Source organism: Diadema setosum, chromosome 10 (genome assembly GCF_964275005.1).
Source record: "Diadema setosum chromosome 10, eeDiaSeto1, whole genome shotgun sequence".
Taxonomy (NCBI): Eukaryota; Metazoa; Echinodermata; class Echinoidea; order Diadematoida; family Diadematidae; genus Diadema; species Diadema setosum.
In genome coordinates, this window is record NC_092694.1 from 2,776,308 (window position 1) to 2,802,178 (window position 25,871).

The window sequence follows — 25,871 nt, forward strand, 5'->3', positions numbered from 1 at the left end:
TTACACAGATGTGCACACACAGATACACACAAATGATGAATTAGTGATGAGGGACATTATAATATAGTATAGTTGTCATTACCATTGTTCTTTCCACTCACGGTTCACCCCATGAAATTCCTTCGACGGGTCCAATGAGTTAAGTATATTATGACAATTTTTCATTTCAAAACTATGAATACAATAATTGACACAAATCTTTACCTGTATTTTTTTACCGAAATGACTGTGTAGGTGGATCATTTCCGGCTAGAGCACCTGTGTGTCACATCGTCATCATGGCCTGTAGTTTTACTCCAGCAAATACCATCACGTGTGATGAGTGCCATCCTGACCTGAGGCCTGCCGAAGCGTCCTATCGCCTCGAGATCCAGAAAAACTTGTGCGCTGATTGTGTCATTACACACCAGGACTGCATCAAGGGACTGGCAGACAGAGCGAAATGGACTTGTAAGAAGCACCCTGATAAAACAGCCGAGCTTTTCTGCGTCACTCATGATTATCCAATTTGTCAGGTGTGTGCCTTAACCAGGAACCACGCAGATTGCGAAAAAAGTGACATTAATGATGAGAGAAAAGAAAGGGAAAAAGAACTAGCGGAACTCATTTGTCGTGCTAAAGCTAGAGATGAGGAACTGAAGCAAAATGATGAAGAAATACAACATCTGAAATTTCAGACGGTTAAACATTTAACGATGATTAGAGAGCAAGTGTCCGCTGCAGCTGGAGATGAGAAATCAAAAATTGTGAAAGATCGAGACGAGAGGGAAGAGGGGATCAACGCAGATTATGATGAGCAGATCAGGAAGTTAAATGAAATGCGAAACGAGAAGCTGAAACTGAACCGAGATGAAGAGGTGGTGAAACTCCAGAAGATCCGAGACGAGCAATACTCTCTTGAGAAGCATATAGACATAGTTGAACGGGAATTGAAAGCACGTCAAATCAACCTCATGCCTGGTCTTGAAGAGCTAGCTAAAAGCATCAGGGATGGATGTATGAAAGCTGAAATCCTCCTCATCAAACAAGATAATCTAATGAAGGACTTCCAAGACGTCACCCGACAAATGAATGAGCATCTCGATGTAGAGCTCAGCAGAGAGAGACTGGACAGAGTGAAAGAGGAGATTGATCAAATTAAGTTCAAACGAAGTGGACTTCTCGGTAGATTAGAAGGGTTGGGAGAGAGATGGATTATGAACATTCCATCGACAGAAGCGCTGAACAATGGGAACATCCTAGGGTTCACCAGCAGCAACAATGTGGTGCTTATATCGGACTTGAATATCATATCCGTCGTGCATATCGATGGCATGAAACAAAGCCCTCTCTATGTGTTCGAATGTATGCCATCATTCAAACCCGTCTGCTACAATTCTCTGTCTGATGGTTGGCATGTCTTCGGTACCAAGTGTGGTAAACTCGTGATACGCGATCAGCACTGGAACAATGAGAGAACGATTGCAACCAAGTACAACAAACCACTTATAGTTACCATCGACAAAGATGGGATGATTCTCGCAGCAGAGAACGGTGGGTCCTCTATTTCTGTGTTCAACCCCAAAGATGGGCAATGCCTTCACACTATTAACATGCCCACAACCATAAACGACTTCAAGTCCATGCCAACGGGTGACGTAGTTGTGCTCTCTGTAACCCATGTCTGTGTGTTCGATCGATCTGGTGTGATGAAGCGTAAACCTTGCATTCCTGATCGATTCCAGTTGTCGGCAATTACAGTCGATCTGGCGAGTGACTGCGTGTACGCTCTATGTTTTGACGAGGTGCGTAATGTGTGGGTTGCAATGAAGATTTTGGATAGTAACGGCTGTCAAGTATCACGTAACGTTACGGAATGGTCATTGCATTTAGACTTCTCTCCTTCCTCATTGTACGTGCTATCACCAGGCTTTCTTGTGCTTTGCGGCACTGGTCGGAGCGCCATCTACAAAAGACGTTATACACGTATTATCATGCAAAACCATGTAACCAATTTTCACTCTTCCCCTAGTTGCGAATGCCCTTACGGTGCTAATGTTTGGACTGTTCAAGAGATACGGCGGAGGGTGGATGGATTTTTCTAACGCCACATCAAGCAATGTTATTTTGCCTTATTTATCAGCCATTTTCGCAAGTTTCCCAGGCCAAGCACTAGCTTTAAAGGGATGATACAGTATTGGCGGAGATGAGAATTGGGCTTTTAGCTTTTTGTGAGATACCAAGAAACCACTTATGAAATAGTACAGAGCATACAATTCGAAGAGGAATTCAAAGTTTCTTTGATGAAAATCGGGTTCGAAATGACATCCAAAAATAAAGTGAAACAAAGCGATCGTAAAAAAAGTGTGGGTCCCACGCTCTATTAAAATCGCTCTGTTTTGGATATCTCGGCCATTTCAAAACCAATTTTCATCAAACAAATGTTGAATTCCTCATGGAATTACATGCTCTTTCATATTTCATAGGAGGTTTCTCATTATCTCACACACAAAAAAAAAAATGTTAGAAACTTGAAATTAGGTCTCAACCAAAACTATACCATCTGTAGCGGCAGAAGTGTGATTTTTCCTTTGTATTTGATTTATAATGCCTACACTCATTCAGAATAATGAGATGTCAGTAGAGGAGATCTGATATGTATATAGTTCAAATATATTCATAGAGAAACGCGGGTCATAAGGGTTATGACAGAGGTCAAAAGAGGACTAACCGTGTCAAGATGACGGATCACTAAGGGGAATCTGACCGACCCAGTGCACTTAGCACCACTGTCGGCATTGTTTCAAGTAGTTTCACTTCTAGAAATCCTTTTTGATATAATTTGTATAGAGAAAAGGGAGAATTGGTTTTAAACAGGCAAAACTTCTGACACTTCTTCACTGTGCAACTATCGGTGATAGAAGGCAGTCAGAATCAACGAAGCAGTGGAGGCTGCAAAATACAGTATGGGACTGTATGGCAACAATTGACTGGGGTTCTCAAACAGTTGGTAAGTTGAGATAGAAGTTTTAATACTTGTTATTTCAGCCACATATCAATAATTGTGCTGATTCAATTGTGATACAAGAAGAAATGATTGTTGTCATCATAATTTGGTATGATTAAAGGTGTGTACAGTTGTACAGTTGTAGTAGTAAAGCTATACAGCAATTTGTATGTCAAAATCTCAGTTATTTGAAGGAGATTCACACACACACACATAATTCTATGCATTGTTATGACTGTATTATGCAATGATTATAAACACTCCGTTGACATTACCTAGACAGGTACAGGCTTTTGTAGTTTATATAATGATTTGTAGAAGGTTATGAAGTGAACCCTTCAGAATGATGAAGTTATAAGACTTTGTCGGATTACATTGTAAATATCATTCAGTTCAAGTGTTATGTTTATGTTCATTAATTACTGTACTATAATCAATTAAGGTTTATTAGTAACTAGCCAAGTATACACAAGGTGAGCTATAACGACGCTTATGTACCATTTGCAGTAGGCATTTACAGTGTAATTAAAGTGTATTATACATATATTCCTTTGTTACAGTAAACCACTTCACCCACAAGACACTTTCAGGACACTTCTCTACGACACTATACTTCATCACATCACTTCATCCCAAGTTCGAATCTTAAGTTCACGTCGTGATACACATTGGTGTATTTATGTCCAGTTGTGATTCTTCAAGGAATGTTTTGATGAATCGATCATTAAATCAGGACAGGCCTGGATTATTGATTCAAGCAAACAACGAGTTGGACAGTGTTTCATTATTTTCTTGACGACTGGTCGTGTGCCGGTGATGCAACAGTGCGTTTACAAGAACGAATCCCACCCAATGTAGTGAAGCTACATTTGAGTTTACAACTTGTTTGGATTTCAGTTTACAAGTGCTTTGAACTAAAGTTTTCAACTGGCTTTGAACACTTACAACTAAGATGGAACAATCTAACCCTGTTGATACAACAATGGAGCAAGTGACAGCGCTGAAACGGTCTTGCATCGGTCACCTAGGAAACCTCACAAGGAGGTATAAAGAGTTGGAGCAGCTCTTTGTGAATTATGAAAATCAGGATGCCGTGCAACACAAATATGATCAGCTGAAAGGAATGTTTCTTCTTTATGAGAACAAGTACCATCAATACATTGCTCTGCTTAGTGGAGATGAATTACAGGACGCTATGCAGCAGTTTGAGTCGTACAAGCTTAATAAAGAGGAGTTCCAGAAGCGGCTGTCTGGCTGGATGGAGGAAGCGACGAAACAGCAGAATAGTGGAGACGACGACGACGAAGGGCGCCGATCTGTGAGGTCGATCCAATCAGCTCGTTCCATCCGCACTGCGAGTTCGACAACGAGTAGTATGAAGCTCCGCGAGGCAAGGGCAAAGCAGAGGCTCATGCAGCAGAAGCTTGAACAGCTAAGGGAAAGGCAGAAACTGGACAGAGAAAGGCTTGATCTGGAAGCGCGCATGGCCGAGATGGACATTGTTAATGAGAAGGAAAATGCCGACCTGGAAGCTAAATTCTGGGCACAAGAAATTGCAGACGAAGGCAATTCAGCTAACATCGCTGCAGAGAGAGACGTAGAATTTGGTAACGTAGAAGTACAATTACCTAACAATCAAGTAGTACATGAAAATGTTTGTGCCGAGAGTGAGATGTACAAGAAGACTCTCGATAGCAAGAAACCAGGTGATGAAACTGTTTCTACAACACAATTGTGTAATATGTTGATGTTGAGTATGAATATGCCAAAACCAGATATGATAACATTCGATGGCGATCCAATCAAATATTGGAATTTCATGAACAGCTTTGACATCAATGTAGCAAGTAAGATTTCAGATGATCGCATGAAATTGATGTATCTTGTGCAATTTTGTGAAGGTAAAGCTAAGGAGAGCATTGAGTGTTGTGTGTTGATGGACCCTCACATGGGTTACATGAAAGCCAGGGAGATACTGGCAGAGCAGTACGGGCAACCACACGTGATCACGAATGCATTGATGAGAGAAGTGTTGGATAGAAACCAAATTCGACCAAACGATGGAGCCAAGCTCGTGGAGCTTGCTCGTCAAATGCGCAAGTGTGAAATTACCTTGACACAAATGGGTCACACTGCAAACTTGAACAGTAGTGAAACTCTGTTGAAGATACAGCAAATTCTCCCAGTTCACATGCAAGTGGACTGGGCAAAGCGCGCTCAGACAATGCTTCGATCACGTGTGGAACCCAATTTCTCTCACATGACGGAGTTCATAGAACAGCATTCACAAGTAGCAAGCAATGTCTATGGCCAGAACATAGGTAAGTCCACGAGAGACGTTAGTCAAGCAAAGAAAGGTGGTAGGTCTTCTAGTGGTAAGAGACTGACTTCCTTCTCCACTCAAGGCTGCGAAGAGAGACAGCCAACGAAAGAAAACACAGAGCGGCCTAGACGTAAATGCCCATTGTGTTCACAGGACCATGATCTGTTCAAGTGCAAGGACTTCCTGGCCAAGACGCAGAAGGAAAGGCTGCGAGAGGTGAGGAGGAAACGATTGTGTGACAACTGCCTGAAGCCGTCTCACATTGCGAGTGAATGCAGGTCTTCACAAAGGTGTAAAAATGATGGCTGCGGCATGAAACATCACACCCTCCTTCACTTTCAACGGGACAGTAGCAGTGTCAGTAACCAAACTGGGGCCGGCGCCAGCAACAATAACCCTCAACCTCAGGGTACGAATCTTTCAACGATTAAACAAGGCAAAGTGTGTCTTCGGGTGCTCCCAGTCAAGGTACGCGGAAATGGAAAAGAAGTGACCACCTGTGCGCTTCTTGACCAGGGAAGTGATGTCACCCTGTGCGATGAGAGGCTGGTCAAGGAGCTAGGACTCAAAGGGTCGGCAAAGGAGCTTGAGCTAACAACAATCAACCAACAGAATCACAAAGTTATGAGTGTCGAAGTCAACATGACTGTTACCGGAATTGGGAAAACTGAGATCATCCAACTTGACTCAGTGTGGACGGTCAAAAAATTACCAATATCGGAGAGTAGCATGCCGCATGCCGAGGATGTCGAGAGGTGGCCACATCTCAAGGGGATAGAACTCCCAAACATGGAAAACAAGGAGGTCATGCTGCTAATTGGTGGTGACGTCCCAGAAGCGTTCTGGGTACTGGAAGAACGGCGCGGAGGAAGAAAAGATCCATACGCCATAAGGTCACCACTGGGTTGGACCTTGATCGGACCTACCAACAATATGAAGAGGAAAACTGACTTCAAGGTGAATTTTGTCCACAACAAAGATGAGCAACTTCAGCAGCAGGTGGAGCGATTTTGGTACATGGACTTTGGGGGCTCCACACTTGGTGCCAAAGTGGGAGAGTCCCTCGAAGACAAACGAGCGCGATCTAAAATGGACCAATCCATCACCAAGGTCGATGGCCACTATCAGCTGGGTCTTCCATGGAGGCATGAAGATCCATGCTTACCAGACAACCTCACACAAGCAGAGGCACGGCTGCAATACCTCAAAAGGAGATTAAAGAGGGATCCCCAGCTCCACCAAAGGTACACAGCTACCATGGAGGGATACTTGGATAAGGGTTATGCCAAAGAAGTGGAAAAGACGGCCCAAGGAGAGCCACATGATGGAGACTCGCGGAACTATAGAACCAATAAGACTTGGTACTTGCCTCACCATCCGGTACTTCATCCAAGAAAGCCAGACAAAACACGGGTGGTATTTGACTGCGCAGCGCAGTACAAGGGCACATCACTCAACAGTCAACTCTTGCAGGGACCAGATTACACCAATAGCCTAGTTGGTGTGCTGACAAGGTTCCGGCAAGAGAAGATAGCCTTAGTCGCCGACATAGAAGCCATGTTTCACCAGGTAAGAGTGACGCCAGAAGACTGTGAAGCGCTTCGATTTCTGTGGTGGCCTGGTGGAGACTACACTAAGGAGCCGAAACACTACAAGATGCTCGTCCACCTGTTTGGTGCCACCTCATCCCCCAGTTGTGCGGGTTACGCCCTACGCAAGACAGCAGAAGACAACCAAACAGACGAAAATGAGGCTGCTGTCAAGGCCGTACAAGAAAATTTCTATGTCGATGACTGTTTGACATCAGTTGGCACTAAGGAAGAAGCAGTGAAACTATGCGCCGACCTGCGAGAGTTGCTCTCGAAGGGAGGATTTCGACTCACCAAATGGGTGAGTAATGATCACGATGTTCTTCAGACTATCCCTGTATCTGAAAGATCAACCTCAATCCTAGATCTGCATCTCGATGACATGCCTGTTGAACGCACATTAGGAGTACTGTGGAACGTTGGAACTGATCAATTCGGCTTCAGAGTGTCTGTTAAGGACAAGCCAGCAACAAGGCGAGGGATCCTCTCTGTCACAAGCTCCCTGTATGATCCTCTCGGATTTGCAGCACCATTCATCTTGGTAGCCAAGATCCTGCTGCAAGACATCTGTGCGAAAGGTCTAGGATGGGATGAAGAAGTAGGGGATTCTGAACGCATGCGATGGCAGCAGTGGCTGGAAGAGTTGCCCCAGCTGGAGAGCATCACCATAGACAGATGTCTAAAACCAACGTCGGAGGTCAGTCAGTACGAACTTCATGCATTTTGTGATGCATCTATGCGTGGATATGCTGCAGCAGTGTATCTCCGCACTACTTCTACTGATGGAAGCATCAAGTGCACCTTCGTCATGGGAAAGACCAGACTGTGTCCATTGAAGACGATGACAATACCACGACTAGAATTGTCGGCGGCAGTACTGGCATGTTCATTGGTGGAAGTTGTCAAGGCAGAACTCAAGCTACCGATTTTGACCACTACTTACTGGACAGACTCTACTTCAGTTTTGAAGTACATACGCAATGAGAGTAGAAGATTCCACACATTTGTGGCGAATCGTATCACAAAGATCCAAAGTGTATCTGACCCATCTGAATGGCGTCACGTGGACACCAAGTCAAATGCGGCTGACGATGGATCAAGAGGACTTCAAGCCAGAGAGATGACAAGTGACTGTAGATGGATATGCGGTCCAGAATTCCTACAGAAACCCCAAGAATGCTGGCCACAACCTCCAACTGACTTGGGTGAAAACGATGACCTGGCAGCAAGCGGAGAAGTTCTCAATGACCCAGAAGTCAAAAAGGGTCTAGTAAACCTGACAACTGCTGATCCTGTACAGAAGCTCACAGAACGGTACTCCACATGGAATGGCCTGAAGAGAGGCGTAGCGTGGATACTGCGGTACAAGGAATATCTGAGAATGCGGGTGTCAGGAAACCCACTGGCAAGACAGATGAGACACGACCTCACAGCGAAGGAGCTGGAAGTTGCAGAGCTTGAAATTGTTAAGCAGGTTCAAAGGCATGCTTTCCCTGAGGAGATGGGAGTAAGAAGCAAAGCAGATTCTGTCAAACTCCAGCGGTCAAGTCGTCTTGCAAAACTGAATCCCATTGTGCATGATGGGGTGTTGAGAGTGGGAGGGAGACTTGCAAAGGCTCCACTCTCAGATGATGTGAAGCATCCACTGATATTACCACACGATCATCATGTGACAAATTTGTTAGTCTCACATTTCCATGAGGAAGTAGGCCACTCAGGGGCGGGGATGACTTGGACAGCCTTAAGGGAGAAATTCTGGATACTTCGCGGAGGAGCAACGGTACGTAAGGTGATCGGGAACTGCTTCAAATGCAAAAGGCGAAACTCCCCAAGAGGAGAACAGTTTATGGCCGATCTACCACGAGAAAGAGTGACCCCGAACGCACCACCTTTCACCAATACGGGAGTGGATTTCTTTGGACCGTTTCAGGTTAAGAGAGGAAGAAGCCAGGTGAAGCGATACGGATGTATATTTACCTGCTTGGCGTCGAGAGCAGTACATCTCGAAGTAGCCCACTCATTGGACACGGACTCATTTGTAAACGCTCTGAGGAGGTTTATCAATAGGCGAGGACGTCCAAAGAAAATCCACAGTGACAATGGTACCAACTTCAAAAGCGGGTATGGCGAGCTGAAAGAAAGTCTCACCCAACTAAACTCCCAGAAGGTCGGAAGGTTTCTGACACAAAAGGGCATAGATTGGGAATTCAACCCCCCAGGAGCCAGCCATATGGGGGGAATCTGGGAGAGGGTCATACGGGCTGTGAGAAGAATCCTGTCAGGCCTTCTTAAAGAACAGTTGGTAACAGATGAGGCACTCACCACGTTGATGACGGAGGTTGAAGCCATCTTGAATGCCCGGCCACTCACCCAATTGAGTATGGACTCGAACGACGATGAGCCACTTACACCAAACCATCTGCTTCTGTTGCGCCAGAACCCCTCCCTACCACCAGGAGCTTTCTCGAAGGAGGACAGTTACCATCGGAGGAGATGGCGTCAGGTCCAGCACTTGGCAGATCAATTCTGGAAGCGATGGGTAAAGGAATACTTGCCGCTCCTACAAGTTCGCCAAAGATGGGCAAAACCCAAAAGGAACTTCGCCATTGGTGACCTAGTGCTGTTGGCAGATGACAGCAGCTCTCGTGGACACTGGCCCATGGGCAAAATTGTGTCCACCTACCCCGACAAAAACGGTCTAGTCAGGCAAGTGGAGGTTAGAGTCGGCGTAAAACACTACCGACGTCCTATTTCGAAGCTCTGCCTGCTTGAAGCAAATGAGTAATAAGAATAATATGCGATTCTTAATTGTCACAGCAGAGACTGCCGTGATACGTAGCTTTCAGTGAAGGCTTTTGATTGTTACATTTGTTGTTTGATTTTGTACACAACATGATACATTCATTAGGCAATATGTTTGTGCCTATTTGATTCAAGTTGATTGTAATTGTAAACTTTGCCGCTAGAATTAGTATTCATGAGAATGAGCAACTGGAAGAAGTTAGCTCATTGGGGCCGGTTATGTAGCGGCAGAAGTGTGATTTTTCCTTTGTATTTGATTTATAATGCCTACACTCATTCAGAATAATGAGATGTCAGTAGAGGAGATCTGATATGTATATAGTTCAAATATATTCATAGAGAAACGCGGGTCATAAGGGTTATGACAGAGGTCAAAAGAGGACTAACCGTGTCAAGATGACGGATCACTAAGGGGAATCTGACCGACCCAGTGCACTTAGCACCACTGTCGGCATTGTTTCAAGTAGTTTCACTTCTAGAAATCCTTTTTGATATAATTTGTATAGAGAAAAGGGAGAATTGGTTTTAAACAGGCAAAACTTCTGACACTTCTTCACTGTGCAACTATCGGTGATAGAAGGCAGTCAGAATCAACGAAGCAGTGGAGGCTGCAAAATACAGTATGGGACTGTATGGCAATAATTGACTGGGGTTCTCAAACAGTTGGTAAGTTGAGATAGAAGTTTTAATACTTGTTATTTCAGCCACATATCAATAATTGTGCTGATTCAATTGTGATACAAGAAGAAATGATTGTTGTCATCATAATTTGGTATGATTAAAGGTGTGTACAGTTGTACAGTTGTAGTAGTAAAGCTATACAGCAATTTGTATGTCAAAATCTCAGTTATTTGAAGGAGATTCACACACACACACATAATTCTATGCATTGTTATGACTGTATTATGCAATGATTATAAACACTCCGTTGACATTACCTAGACAGGTACAGGCTTTTGTAGTTTATATAATGATTTGTAGAAGGTTATGAAGTGAACCCTTCAGAATGATGAAGTTATAAGACTTTGTCGGATTACATTGTAAATATCATTCAGTTCAAGTGTTATGTTTATGTTCATTAATTACTGTACTATAATCAATTAAGGTTTATTAGTAACTAGCCAAGTATACACAAGGTGAGCTATAACGACGCTTATGTACCATTTGCAGTAGGCATTTACAGTGTAATTAAAGTGTATTATACATATATTCCTTTGTTACAGTAAACCACTTCACCCACAAGACACTTTCAGGACACTTCTCTACGACACTATACTTCATCACATCACTTCATCCCACGTTCGAATCTTAAGTTCACGTCGTGATACACATTGGTGTATTTATGTCCAGTTGTGATTCTTCAAGGAATGTTTTGATGAATCGATCATTAAATCAGGACAGGCCTGGATTATTGATTCAAGCAAACAACGAGTTGGACAGTGTTTCATTATTTTCTTGACGACTGGTCGTGTGCCGGTGATGCAACAGTGCGTTTACAAGAACGAATCCCACCCAATGTAGTGAAGCTACACCATCCCTTTAAATTACCTGCAGGATTTCACACACAAACGGTGCATAAGCTTAAAATACCGGTATAAAGTAATCGTGCTTTAATTAAAAATAGTTCTGCTCTGTGACCAGCTCGCAGTCAATCGTTTTTTTAGGATCCATATTACCAATTTATGATTTGGTATATTCACTTAGAGGTACCTCTTCAAATAAAGTACTGATCATCCAGAGAGCCTTGGTGTTATCATTACCCCGTAATACTGCATGTATTTTAATAGGTTTTTACGTTGAAAAAAATTCAAGGATATTCGCGCTGTCTACGATACGTACGCAAGATCGCCAGTATAAAGACCCATTTTCGTTATTATTGTTCCACATTAACTTATACATTTCGTGTATACAGATATTATATAATATACATTGTATATATATGCATAACCATATGTATATACTATATATTAATCATTCTTACTATACAAAATATACAAACTCCTGAGTATTTCGATATTTTGTTGTTACATTTTCAGTTGTTGTTTGTGTAGACTCTCTTACGCGTATTAAAATCCAAAGAGCAATTGGCTGAACATACTGAAACTACAGTAAAAAAAATAAATAAATAATTACTTGTATTTTGAGTATTTCGGGTGAATAGATGCTCGTCTTCCAAACTGTGTGTTATCAACACACTGCTGAACCCATTTCACTGTCGTTTTCTTGGAATGCAGTTGTAAAATTTACATTCATCTCTTTGTTGTTGCTTTTTTTAAATAATGAAATATTCGTAAAATCTCTGGCTTGGTGAGTGAATCTTGATCCATTGTCATAAATTTGTACATCGAATGTTTTCTGCATTTTACGCTCAAACTTTCATGTCTACGTCGCGATAAAATGATAGGATCCCTGGTTATGCCTCTTATAGGGGGAAACGGTAGTTGTATAATACAGTAGGTTCGCTGTCGAGCAGGTCCCTATCTTTAGCTATACTATAGGCGATTTGTAATATGTAGATGTTCGTACTTGAGACATTCAGTATTAGTGTCAGAGATTACGAGATATTGTTTTACTGACTGATGTTCATATTTTTTTGTGGTATAGTAGAATATCAGTCAAGTAATGTCTGTGTACAGAAATCAATATTCCATATGTTTTGCTTGCAAGTGTTGAAATGTTGAATTTCAAGGTACTGACATTCATGTTCTAGCATTTGAAAGATGCTGTAAGGTTTTTTTTTTTTACATGATATAAAAAAGTAGGCCTGTATGATAACACACACACACACACACACATACACACAAAGAAAAAAAAACCGATGAAAAAAAGCTCGACTTCACTGATATAAGATCATATAATAGTAAACGGTATCTGTATTGCAAGAATGTTTGCAAAATTTGTATGAATGTTTGACTCTCCTCTTATGTAGACGACGGTCAGGCAGTTCATGATTAGCTTGTGTTGTTAACATTCATCAAGGTATTTGTATGATCTGTGTTTGAAACTTACGATATATATATATATATATATATATATATATATATATATGTGTGTGACCGTGCACCTCAAAACGAACATAAAGTCGCACACACTGACTTTGCGTGAGGACTGAAAATAAGTGAAATGGGTCAACCTAGCCGAACTTGACTTTTTCATATTTTCTGAAAGAGCGGGTCTTCTTTTACATTATGCTAAAAGTTGGTAACATAAAACGGGCAGGAAAGTGTGTTTTTATTAGCAGTTTATTTTGAAAATTTTTGGTAGAATAGTGTGATTAGGTGTGTCTTTAGAATCCCTTTTTCATATCTGAAAAACCTTGTCCACACTCTTCACTTTCAACTCTAATAACTTTTGAAAAAATAGTGCTACTGCTTTGGAAGTTGGCATTACTTATGGACAGAATGTGTTAATGAGGCATGCTTAATTTCAGTTTAATCTGATAATCCCTTCATTGTTGCTACTCTGGTGGTTTACTTCCTGTTATTTGTCCCATTCATCGCACAGCCAGCACGGTTTGGTAAAGATTAAGCGCTTGAATAGACACTGTACTTCAGAGGCTCTTTTCTCAGTTCACACTTTTCCTGAGTTTGTGCTTTCTTTCCAATATTTAGATGGGTTACGGGAGTCCATTTTATTTGAGTTATACATCATTTTAAAGCCTAAAGTCTGCTCTTTCAGAATATGGTCTTAACTAAAAATTCATGTCTGGCGACTTTTTTGTTTGTTTTGAGGTGCAGGGTCACATATTATATATATATATATATATATATATATATATATATATATATATATATACACACACCAGTAGGCTTACTTATTTTCATTGCATTCCTGAACAATTCGACATAATGATACCAAGAGTCCGTGGAAGGTGATCCATGTAGTTCTCCGAGTAAAAGATAGATCGGAAGAGGTAAAGAAAATATTTCAACATGGTATTTTGATCTAAAATCCTGTACATGTATAGCTATTACGTTAAATGATTTTTTTGCTATTGAACTATCGGCCGCAGCTTTGCTAGTAATATCCAAGCAACATATAGAGAATTGCACAATTTCTAAACTGATCCAAATCTTCATTCTGTGATTTAACTCCCATTCAATAATACGAGGTGACGTAGTTCACCAATCAATAGCCAAAAAAAAAAAAAGAGAAAAAAAAGTGTGCTGGACACGATGGCATCACGAATTTCTTACTGAAAAATATTATATCTGAAATGTGTTCTCCTTTAACATGTGTATTGAATTTGTCCATACTTACTGGTACAGTGCGTAGTCAAATGAAAATTGCTCAAGTGGTTCCAGTTTACCAAAAGAAAGGTGACAAAGAAGATGTAAGTAATTATCGTCCAATTTCTCTTTTGACCACAATTTCCAAGATTCTTGAACCTATATATTCTCGTGTAATGAAGTTTTGAACTGAATGCAATATTTTTGTCACTCTTAATTCGGGTATAGAGAAGAAAAAATCACTCTACGACTCACGCTCTGCTTGCTTTTATTGATAATCAGGAAACAGTTTGTCAGTGCGGCTTTAGTTCTATAATAGTTTCTCTCTTGGGCCCGCTTTTGTTGATTCTTTACATTAATTATTTCAAAAAATCATCTTATGTTTTGTCCTTTTTGCCAATGGTTCCGATGTATTTTTTTTTTCACATCGAAACCCAACAATCCTTTTAGATTATAGTGTACAAAGAGTTAAAGGCAGTTCAAATGCATTTGCGGATCAATCTGAAGTGTACGTTTGGTTTGATTTTGCGTGTTTGTGCTCCCATTATTATAATCACTACACATAGTACTCATACTTTGAACTCGTTATGAGCCAGATCGTGGATACTAGAGGGACTTGTATATATGTTATAGTGTTACTTTTCCATTGTTTATATACCTTCCGCAGATTGTCAACATTGCTGACGTATGAGTCGAGCAACTAGAACTGCGACTCGAATGAGCAAAGAGTCAAAGACTTATTTAGATACATGGTCTTATACCTGTGTAGTTTTATGCTATTTTTATCGATCAATGTTTATTCTCTTTCTTTAATTTCTTTTTCCCTTGTCTTTTGCTTTTCTTTTACTTCTTCTGCCCTTTGTACCTTGCTAATTTATCTTTCATATAGTTTTGTCCTTAGTACTTTGTGTCCCATATATAGCTACATCGCAAAATTGATTTACATTGGTACTTTTTTTTTCCCCCCTGGAACGAGCGGTAAAAAAGCTTTGCTTTTGCGGTTTCTTCACATTTCACATGTTATAGAAAATTGTCTTTTATGTACATATGGTAACACACTATCTGTCATGACCAACTTCATATTATATTTTGTATCTTGCTAATATTGCTTGTTTGCATTTTCCTTTCTTTTTTTTTATTACATGCATACAGATGTGAAGTGAAATATGAAGATAAACGTGCTAGAACTGGTCACTGTGTCTGTGTAGGACCAGTGCAGTTTCAGTAATTCAGTTCAATTCAATAATAGAACTGACCTTGTTGAAAAGAACACAATGTCCCACAGTGTGTTCATGCTGCTGTTTATGTGTTCACAGGGTCGACTATGTAAAAACGCTCGAATTTAACAGTGTAAAGATTATTTGACAATGTGGTGTGGTTTTCCATAAGTTGTTCAAACAGGAGTTTTCTGTGTTACACTGTGAATTGCTGTGCTCACACTGTTAAAACGCTCGAATTTTACCCGTATGAAGAAATTTCACACTGTGTTTCACGTTGTGATGGTGTAAGGGGGTTGTTACGAGGTGTATGTTATAGAATAAGGTAACTTGTCAGGATGGCTTATTCTCACCCCGAAAACATATTTTCATCCAAATGGATACATCACACAGAAACATTAAACAAACCAAATATGTGGGCGTCAAAGCAGTGACAAAGACAATGTGGTACACATTGGATTACATTAATCACCTTGTTGGTGTTGAGATTTATTCAAAGTCACGCATCAGAGCAACCAGTTTGATCTCTTTTAACCATGAAAAATAAAAAGAGCTATTATACATATACAATTGACTGAGATAAGAATGTACTCACATATAAGTCCACTGATATTCAATGAAGGGGATTGGGTCATGCACTACCATTCAATTTTCGCGCAAAATGCTCACAAATACAGTTATCGCGGTCGACTTAACATGCTAACTGATGGCGAATCTCGTTGGAGCGCTCAGTTCATGAAGTGAAGAGGAGCCGCGAATGATGACTTCAAGACATCTCTGCGTTGAGTTGACTCACACATACAGTTGGGGGGGGGGGGGTCCATGTCCAAATGAAAGTTACTTCGGGATTGCTGCACATTCCGAAAGCCGCATGTCTGGTCCTCAAAACACTAAGTAGTCATTTGACTCTTCCTTAGGTCGACCAACATGATAACAGACCGTTTCGAATGTCCAGTAAAGCGTCCATAAAATATCATTCGAAACATCTATACAGTTGGGGGGGGGGGGGGTCCTCGTCCAAATGAAAGTTACTTCGGGATTGCTGCACATTCAAATAGCTGCATGTCTGGTCCTCAAAACACTAAGTGGTCATTTGACTCCTCCTTAGATCGACCAACATAATTATAACAGACCGTTTCGAATGTACAGCAAAGCGTCCATAGAATATCATTCGAAACATCTTATCAACTTTGAGCTGATGTACAGTAGACATGACTTACTAGTAGTTATGTCAGGACGGAATTCGGTGTATAGATGCAAAAGGTTGAGTTTCTCCACTAAAACATTCACGTATATAACAGCTTGGTCTCTGAGAAATTTGAAAACGTCCTTCCACTTCACAGAGCTTGGGGAGGAGAGCAGGGGGGTGGGAATCCACCTCCCTGGGGAGAGAGACTGATCCAGTATTAACTCCAATATATGCTATATACTTTCCTGCTCCTACTATCCCATAATACTTCTCACTGGTATCGTACCCAAGCTTTCCTGACTAACCCTTCTCAAAGAAACTTTATACAAAAACTTTATACAAAAACTGACCATGAATGGTAAGGGAGAGAGAGAGAGAGACAAAGAGGCAGAGAGAGAAATAGGGGGAGAGAGGGGGAGATTGAGAAAGAGACTTAATACAAAGCATTCTACATGTATGCTGTACTCTGGTTCTTTGTACGGCATCACAGGGTGGCAAACTTCAAAGTAACATAGAACAATACCAGCCACTTTAATGTGGTTTTCCATCTCTAAGTCACAGTCCAGTCATTGCCACTGTCCAGTCATTGCAACTAAATCCACTATTCAAGTAGGGTGGCAGTACCTCTTTTGTTTCATAAACTCATTCACCCTCCAGGTTGCATGGTGGCATTCTGTAATACACTGCGTACCAAGCACCTATTGTATCTTGGTAATGAATAGATTTCAGCTTTCTGGTTCTACAAACAAGTAAAATGGGCAAGTTGCTCCATCACTTATATTACATGTCTTGGCATGAAAACTAATATTTTCCAGCTTTCTGCCAGTACTATCTCTACAGTAAAGTGGGCATATTACTCCACCACTTTACAATGGGACACTGTGCTTTTCCAGCAGGGACTGTAATTTTTCGTTTTTTTTTTTTTTTTTTAATCTTTACATTGCCTTATCAAATGCCGAAGGCTATCCTACGTGTGGACTAAAAAAAAAATGCAAGTTCTTTATAAACAATTCAATTCAATTCAATAATGGTTTTATTACAATCGAATTGCAGTCAGAGACCGAATTGCACGATGTTACAAAAAGTATAACACATACGCAATATAGATAAAATGATTACAAAATTACAAAAAAAAAATCCATTATGAACACATCATATTTAGCCAGGATATGGACTCGAGAGGAAGTGAGGAAGGGAAGAAAGACAGTGGTACTGATAGGGATTATAGAGGCATAAATGAGGGTGGGAGAGAAAGGGAAAGAGGGAGTTCGCGTAAGAAAAAAAAAAGAACATATACGTCATCAATTAAGATACATAGAACAATAAACAGAATTACCAATATACATATTTTCATAAAATAAATCAAATTCCTCTATAAAATTTTACACTCTTTCATATTAAATACTAGGTGTTTCAAAAAACATTTCCCACTTTTGATCATTAATAGCTCAAAAACTGCTCATCCGATAAAACTGTCATTGATATAAATAATAGCTGAATAGTGTACAATTCGGTTGGAGGTAATTTGAATGAGTTGAGTTGAGTTGAGTTTATTCTATTTATACACGGAAATGAAAGCCTGCTTTCAGCTGGACAGCTGTTTTTCAGCAAGGCCGTGTTTCACATCGAATAACAAAGTATACATACACACGGCGATAATGCAAACATATGCAATGATATACAATAAATAACAAACACTGAACAAGTTACAAAGAAGATCAATGAGAAAAAAAAAAGAAGAAAAAATTCAGATATTAAAAACAAAAGAGAAAATCGATATACTTCTATGGACACATTAAGGGATTTCCGCTAACTTCATGATCTCTCTCGAGAAACTTTTGATGTCACTAATTCTTCTTAAATGAACAGGAAGGTTATTGAAAGCTTTACATGCAACATATAATGGGCTATTTCGGACAAAATTAGATCGAGGTTTTGGCATCACAATTTGAGTATTTGAGTTTCGTAGAGTGTAATTTTCAAATGATCTGAGTTGAACACTAGAAGACAAAGTTGTTGGAGCAAGGTTATACAACAGTTTGAATATAAAGATTAAGGCTTGCTTTCCTCTTCTTTCTTTGAGTCGGTCGACCTGAAGAGAAGAATAAAGAGTTTCCCTATTGTAACGGGTGCCAACACCTTGCACCATTCTTAGGCATCTGTTCTGAATAACTTGCAATCGATGTAGTTGACCCGAGTGACCAGTCCTCCAGATTACACTACAGTAGTCCAAATGGGGTTGGATTAGAGTTTTGTATAACAACAGGGAGGTATCCTTATCAATGTACTTTCTTATACGCTTGACTGCATGAAAGACTTTAAGCGTTTTGCTTCTAACGTTTTCAATTTGTGGGGTCCATGTTAGGTTTTCATCGAGAATGACCCCGAGATATCTGCATTCTGAAACTCTTTGCAGAGGTGTATTTTGAATGTTAAGATGAACATTCTGAAAATTTCGCAAATTCCGTTTAGATCCAATCAACATAAACTGACATTTGTTTACATTTAACAATAATTCGTTACTTTTAAACCATTCAAGAAGTGACACTAGGTCATCATTGATTGTTTTCTGTAAACAAGACGCATCCTTTGAAGGAAAATATAAACAAGTGTCATCTGCATATAGGGAAAGCGCACACTTCTTTACAGATTTATGCAGATCGTTTAAAGCTAAGATAAACAAAAGGGACCCAAGAATGCTTCCCTGTGGCACTCCGCTTGTAACCGTCCTACTTGCTGACAAGTTTCCGTTTACCAAGGTTGACTGCTCTCTGTTATTGAAATAATCACTGAACCAATGCAATGCTTGTGAGTCGAATCCAAGATATCTTAATTTCTCAATGACAACATCAAAGGAAATCAAATCGAACGCCTTTTCTAAATCCAGAGTAACGACACCAATTACATTTCCATTATCAATTTGTTTACACATTTCATCTGTTAAATACCACAATGCGGTTAAAGTGGAATGACCAGGGCGGAAACCATGTTGATGCGAGCTGAGTATGTCATTTTGACACAGGTAACAATATATTTGATCAAATATAATTTTCTCTAATATTTTGGTAAAATTGATATCGGTCTATAATTTGATGGGTTGTCTTTATCACCACCTTTGTGGATAGGTGTTACACGTGCCCTTTTCCATATACTTGGAATTTTACCAGTTTTCAATGACAGATTTAGAATGTGGGTCAAAGGTTCGACAATAAAATCAATAGTATCTTTTATGATACAGGCAGGAATTTGATCCAAACCAGTAGCTTTGTTCCTTGAAATATTTTTGTAACATTCATTACATCATTCGGAGAAATTTGAGTAAAAGTGAACTGAGATCTAATCCTAGATAAATATTGTTGCATATTTTTACCAAATTTCGTATTAGACTCCTGTTTTCTTCTAGCAGCCAAGCTTACAAAATGATCATTCAAAGAGGCCGCTATTTCTTTTGAACCTTTAACTTCATTTCCCGCAATGATCAACTTTTGAATGGGAGTATCACTGTTTTTCTTTGGCATTATACGTCGTATTGATTTCCACATTGCATTTGTATCACCATTATTCCTTACAATGCTTTCAGACACATAAGCTCGTTTTGCTCGCCGTATCATATCAGTTACAGAGTTTCTAAATCTCTTATATAATTTCCAATCCTCGTCGATTTTAGAGCGAAGGGCTTGTTGTTTCATGTGATCTCTTTCACGCATCTTACGTAATATATCAATATGCATCCACGGTGACTCTCGATGCCGTATTCTTTTCTTTCGAAGGGGGCATGTTTATCCAATAGAGGAATAAACTTATGAAAAAATTTGTCATACGCACTGTTCGGATCTGACTCACCCAGTACATCATCCCAGCTAATCTTTTCTAAATCAGCCTTAAAGTCCTCCAGATTAAGCATTTTCATATTTCGGCAATATGTAAACTTATGGTAACCTTTCCCAGCCTTGGCTTTACCTAAAGAGCAAACGATCATATAATGATCACTAATTGATAACGGCAGTACATCACAGAATTTCACTTTATCCTTACAAGATGAAAACAGCACGTCTATCAGTGTAGCTGTCGACGGTGTGATTCTTGTCGGCTTGTCGACATATTGCTTCAGATCGAAATCTTCAGCTAAAAGTTGAAGCCGTCTCGATTGACATGACCAAGGTTTCTTCATTAAATCACAGTTCAAATCTCCGTAAATTATAACATCTTTTGAGGAAAATTCTAACGACTGTAGTAAAGTTTCAAACTGATCAAAAATCGCATCGTGGGAGTTTGGAGGACGGTACCAATATACTATAATAATAGGTTTTTGCTTTGGCAAAAAAATTTCAATACACATAAGCTCTAGACCGCCAATGAATAAATCTTTTCTGACACTGAATTCAACATTTTCGTTGATGTAGGTCACAATGCCACCACCACTTCGATTTCTGTCTAACCTTATACATTGATAGCCTGGAATATCTAATTCAATATCAGAGATCGTGTCGTCCAGTCTGGTTTCGCATAATGACATTACGTGAATTTTCTCATTGCTTACAATGTGACGAATCTCGTCAATATTCTTTGTTAAAGAACAAATATTAAGATGAGCAATATTAAATCCAGGTAATGAGCGAATTTTATCAAATATATTCTTGGCATTACCATAATCATATTTTACTGTGTAATGATACACCATCTGAGTTATCTTCAACTTCTGTTGATGGAATAAATCGAGGAAGTTCTTGAAAAATACACTTGTCGCAAACCCAATCTACCTCGGAATTAAATATATCTCGAGATGCTCTCGAACATTTTAAGTGACTCCATTTATCACATGATACACATAAAATAGCGTTTTGATCCCATTTCACATCTCTGCGGCAACTTATACATGGGTATTTGACATTATAAGGCATATTATATATATTACTATACATTTGATACACAAAAAATACTAACGATCAGTCTCACATATTTTCGATGTCCAGTGCAGATGAGATTCTGACTCGCTTGGCGTCTTTGAATGTGAAAGCATAAATCAGTTTCATTAAATCTAAGATTGATTTTGAAGTAAGGTTTCAGATTTTGGTCAATTTTTAACCCTCTGTACAAAAATTGAACCTTGCACAGGAACCAATGATGTGTATGTGAGTGTGTGCTAACAATGGCCCTGAACAATGGACATGCCTGAACCACCTGTTGACTAGGGGTCAGTCTCGCGCTCCCTGGCACATGAATGCTTAATCAATAATTTATGTGGATTGCCCTGGGCACAGTCTGGATTCATGCACGGTAAAGGCTAAACTGCATGCACATGGAAAAAGGAAGCGCACGTTTCCATGTGCTCGCAAACACCACATTCCATTCCAGTTGGCAATCATTTTCAATTTTTGCTTCACATATCACTAAATTTGGGATGTAAATAAGCATAAATGATCTAAAGTTCCTCATTTTAGTACAACTGTCTACTAATTAGATAGTCTGACAATTTTTCGCTTTTTGATAAAAAGAAATCATTTTTGGTTAAGAGTTCAGCACCATTTATCATTGGGGCGATATGTTTCACAGTAGATTTATTTAAGGCTCCATTTACACAAGTGTATACTCTAATTGATTTTCTTTGCTTCCTGTCACCATGTTTTCGATAGAACAGAAGGTATTCATTGTAATTTCGTTTTTCAGAAGTAGGGAGAGCACTGTCGAGATCCAACGACAGTATCGGCAGGCGTTTGACTTTACACAGATACTGCCAGAGGCTGAATAAAGACTAGTTGTGATAGTGGAATTTCTCATGAATAAATAATGAAGCATTCAAACCCTAACCATTGTTTAGGACCATTGTCAGGTTGTTAACCACACACTCCCATACACACCTTTTGACCCCTGTGCAAAGTGAAATTTTGTACAGAGGGTTGAAAATAGAGCAAAATCTGGAACCTAACTGTGAAATTAATCATGGATTTCATGAAACTGATTTGTGTTTTCATATTCAAACCACCTCCAACCAAATTGTACACTATTCAGCAATTACTCATACCAATGACAGTGTTATCTGATACATAGTTTATGAATTATTAAGAATCAAAAGTGGGAAATGTTTTTTGAAACACCTAGTAAAATACTTCGCATTATCTCGAAATCATCGTAAAAAAAAAAACAAACAAACAAACAAACCACACACCCACACATTGGAATCCATGCATAAGCCGGATTGGAAACGGTAACCGTACCATCTTGGAAACAAACGATACAACCGTAAGGGTATTTAGTAAGAAGAGAGAGAGAGAGAGAAAGAGAGAGAGAGAGCGAGAGAGAGAGAGAGAGAGCGCAAAAGAACGGAGGGATAACTATGCAAGGGAGAAAGAAGGTGAGAAGAAGAGGAGTGTTACAGTCTAGTGAAGAGTAAGAGGAATTCATGTAACAAAAAACTATAGCGGATGTGAGGGAAGATATGAGAGACTTACAAAAATACCCCGAAAACAGAAACATAGCAGTCTGCCTTGTAACCATCAGATAATACCAACATGAGTTTCAAACATCAGTATTGACATAGGGAAAAAAGAACAACAACAACGGACCGTGCATATATGGAAAGAAAAAAAAAAACTCCACGTATACATACATATACATTACATATTCAAACGGACGTATTGCTCAAAAGACATTGATAAACCTCAAATGAGAAAAAAATGCAAAAATGTTGCAGGTTAAGTACAATGTACAATAAGTACAAGTATTTGTCACGAAGACAAGAAGGAGAGAGAGAGAGTGAAGAAAAAATAACAGCTTAATCATAGACGATTCCATGTTGGAAGCGCAATGTGAATGCATTGCAATACAGCTCAATACAACACAATGCAACACTTAAGAAATTAATATTGCACATTTACATCTATAGAAAAAAATAACATAAGCAGAGTGTGACCAATAAACCATTGGGATTGATATGCTAAGGCTTTACTGTGAATTGTGTAATCGGACCATGTGAGGAGGGGAGAAGGAGAAGGAGAGGGAAAAGGAAGAGAGAAACAAACAAGACGGTCAATTGGCAACACACAAAGAAGCGAATGATTGAAGTCCAAAAAAAAAAAATATTGCACATCTACTTCCTGGAATAGATTAACATAAGCAAGGTCTTAGCATTAAGACCAAACAATTAATATGAAGCTTTACTGAGAGTTGTATAGCAGAACCAGGTATGGAATAGGACTTTGCTTCATTCTGTTGGTTTTGCATCTTATCTCTTGAAAACTACGAGTGTGTCGTAAATGACGTACAGTTTGACGGGTTGGTGGGATAAGGTCTCTGAATTGCTGAACGTTTCTCATAGACTTTTTGAAAAAGGACAAACAAAGCAGCTTTCTCCTTTCTTCCAAGTATTGAAAATCATGCTCGAGCAGTATTTGATCGTAGGTTGTGTAATCACTGCCAAAGATAATACGAAGGGCGCGTTTCTGGATTCGCTCCAGTGTCGCGATTTGCTCTTTGTTAATGGCACCACTCCATACGGGAACTCCATATTCTAATATAGGCCTAATGTAACCGTGGAATATTGCGATCATGTCAGTATTGGAAGATGATGTCGCTTCAATAGACGTAGCATGTAAAGCTTTTTGTTGGCACGTTTCACACAGTCTGCAATGTGAGAGCCCCACTTAAGATCTTTTTGTATGATGATGCCGAGAAGCTTAATTGTGTCTACACAGTCAAGGACACAGTTTTCAACTCGAATAGGGACAATTGTCGGGGGGTCACGCCTGAAAAAGATTTCCATTCTGGTACATTTAACAGGGTTGAGTTTCATTCCATTCATTTGAGACCATTCAGAGAACCGAGTAACCGCTAGTTGCATGTTGGATAGTTGATTTTGGGAGCGGCATTCAACGAGGGACACATCATCAACGTACTTATACGCTTGAATACCGGGAGGTGGTTGGTAATCATTGATCATTGCGAGGAAGATAATAGGACCTAATCGAGTACCTTGGGGGACACCTGCGTGTATACTTTACCAGTCGGAGAGTGTGCTTTTATAACGTACACATTGTTGACGCGAGGACAAAAAATCAGCGATCCATGGAATCACAGAAGGGCGAACTCTAAGTTTGAGAAGTTTAGTTATTCCCTAATTCGCTACTCAAACGTGAATAAATTATTTTCAATCCCGCCTCCCTTCCCTAACGCATAACCTGCAGTAGAACATAATATATACATAATACCTGAATCCTAGGGGAGCACCAAGCTTCGACGGCAAGACAGGGCTATTCCTATGCCCTCCCCTCTCAGTCAATTAAAGAACGGGTAACAAGGAAACAAAACGCATACAATTTCATTTAGGAGATTTTAATCCAAGTTTCATTCCATAAACAATGTGTCAGTAATATCTTACATGCTTCATATAATGCAGAATAAACAAGGCAGTTTATTTGCTTACTAACGTTATCATATACAATCAACGATATATCCATACGTAATGTTTTAGAGGCCCAAATTCAAAGATACCGAGAGACGATCATTCATACTATCTTTAATGTATCCATCTTTCTGAACGCCATCTACCATGCTTCTTAAACAGTCTATCTGGGACTCCAAATTTTGCGGCCGCTGTGGCACCGCCGCTTCGAAGGCTGTGCATGCCGAACTTTTTCGGTTCTAAACCCACTGCTGACAGGGCATCCCGCAACAGATCCAAACACCTAGTGTATGACAATTGTCCATCCCTTGATTTGTATGATTCTTTGGACTTACAATAATTGACGGGTCTGAAAAGAAATTTCTCATCAGCTGGATCATCTAACTCCGCAGCCAACAAATACTTCCGCAAAGCCGAAATTGGACAGGTTGATGTATTAGTAGCACCTATGAGGACCCATGCTCCTTGTCTATAAATATCAGTTTTACTTTTCATAATGAAAATGTTCACATGGGAAACATACATATCAAGATCGCACCTTCGAATATTTATCAGTTCGTCATATCGTAGAAATCCAGCATATGCAATCAATATCATGGCACATAAACGAATATTCACTATACTAGTGGAAGAACTATATTTCTCTACAACTGCCTTCAAAATTTCTGGTGTAATAGGTTCCTTTTTTACAATTGGTTTATACAGCAGCTTCTTCAATCCTTGAAGTACAATGTGTAGAAACTTCCGATCACACGGGTTAATGTGTACCTTGGGATTACAGTCATAATGCCATTTTATAGCGTAAAAGGCCGACTCCATCCTGGGGTAAGGAGCACCACTTTGATATAAATGAATGAGGTATCGACTAATGTCTTGTGGTTCAGCCTGAGCTGAATTTACCTAAAATTGCGTACACCATTCTTCCCAGGCTAACCAAGCTCTCTTGTATTTATAAACCGTGTTATCAGCTCTTGAAGCTGCCAAAATCTTCGTCAATGTTTTACCATATTCGTCCTGTGGCGAAAATCTGGGGGAATATAAAAAGAGAAATAGCACAACTTATACCTATCCTGTGTGGTCATTACAAGACATGCTATACATTCGACACCAAAACAACATGGTGCATAGACCCCAAAGA

At 39.8% G+C, this 25,871-nt stretch overlaps 2 protein-coding genes and 1 pseudogene across 2 annotated transcripts; 2 read left to right on the forward strand and 1 right to left on the reverse strand.

Moving 5' to 3' along the window:
* Positions 1-278: 278 nt before the first annotated feature.
* Positions 279-2,634, forward strand: LOC140234403 (uncharacterized). The gene is made up of 2 exons (XM_072314454.1): positions 279-1,835; positions 2,605-2,634. Exons 1-2 carry the CDS (start codon positions 279-281, stop codon positions 2,632-2,634), a joined length of 1,587 nt encoding a protein of 528 aa, XP_072170555.1.
* A 1,334-nt stretch (positions 2,635-3,968) lies between these two features.
* On the forward strand, positions 3,969-9,683 carry LOC140234404 (uncharacterized). The gene has a single exon (XM_072314456.1). It carries the CDS (start codon positions 3,969-3,971, stop codon positions 9,681-9,683), a length of 5,715 nt encoding a protein of 1,904 aa, XP_072170557.1.
* Positions 9,684-24,798: 15,115 nt separating this feature from the next.
* On the reverse strand, positions 24,799-25,815 carry LOC140234006 (integrase/recombinase xerD homolog; annotated as a pseudogene).
* Positions 25,816-25,871: the final 56 nt, after the last annotated feature.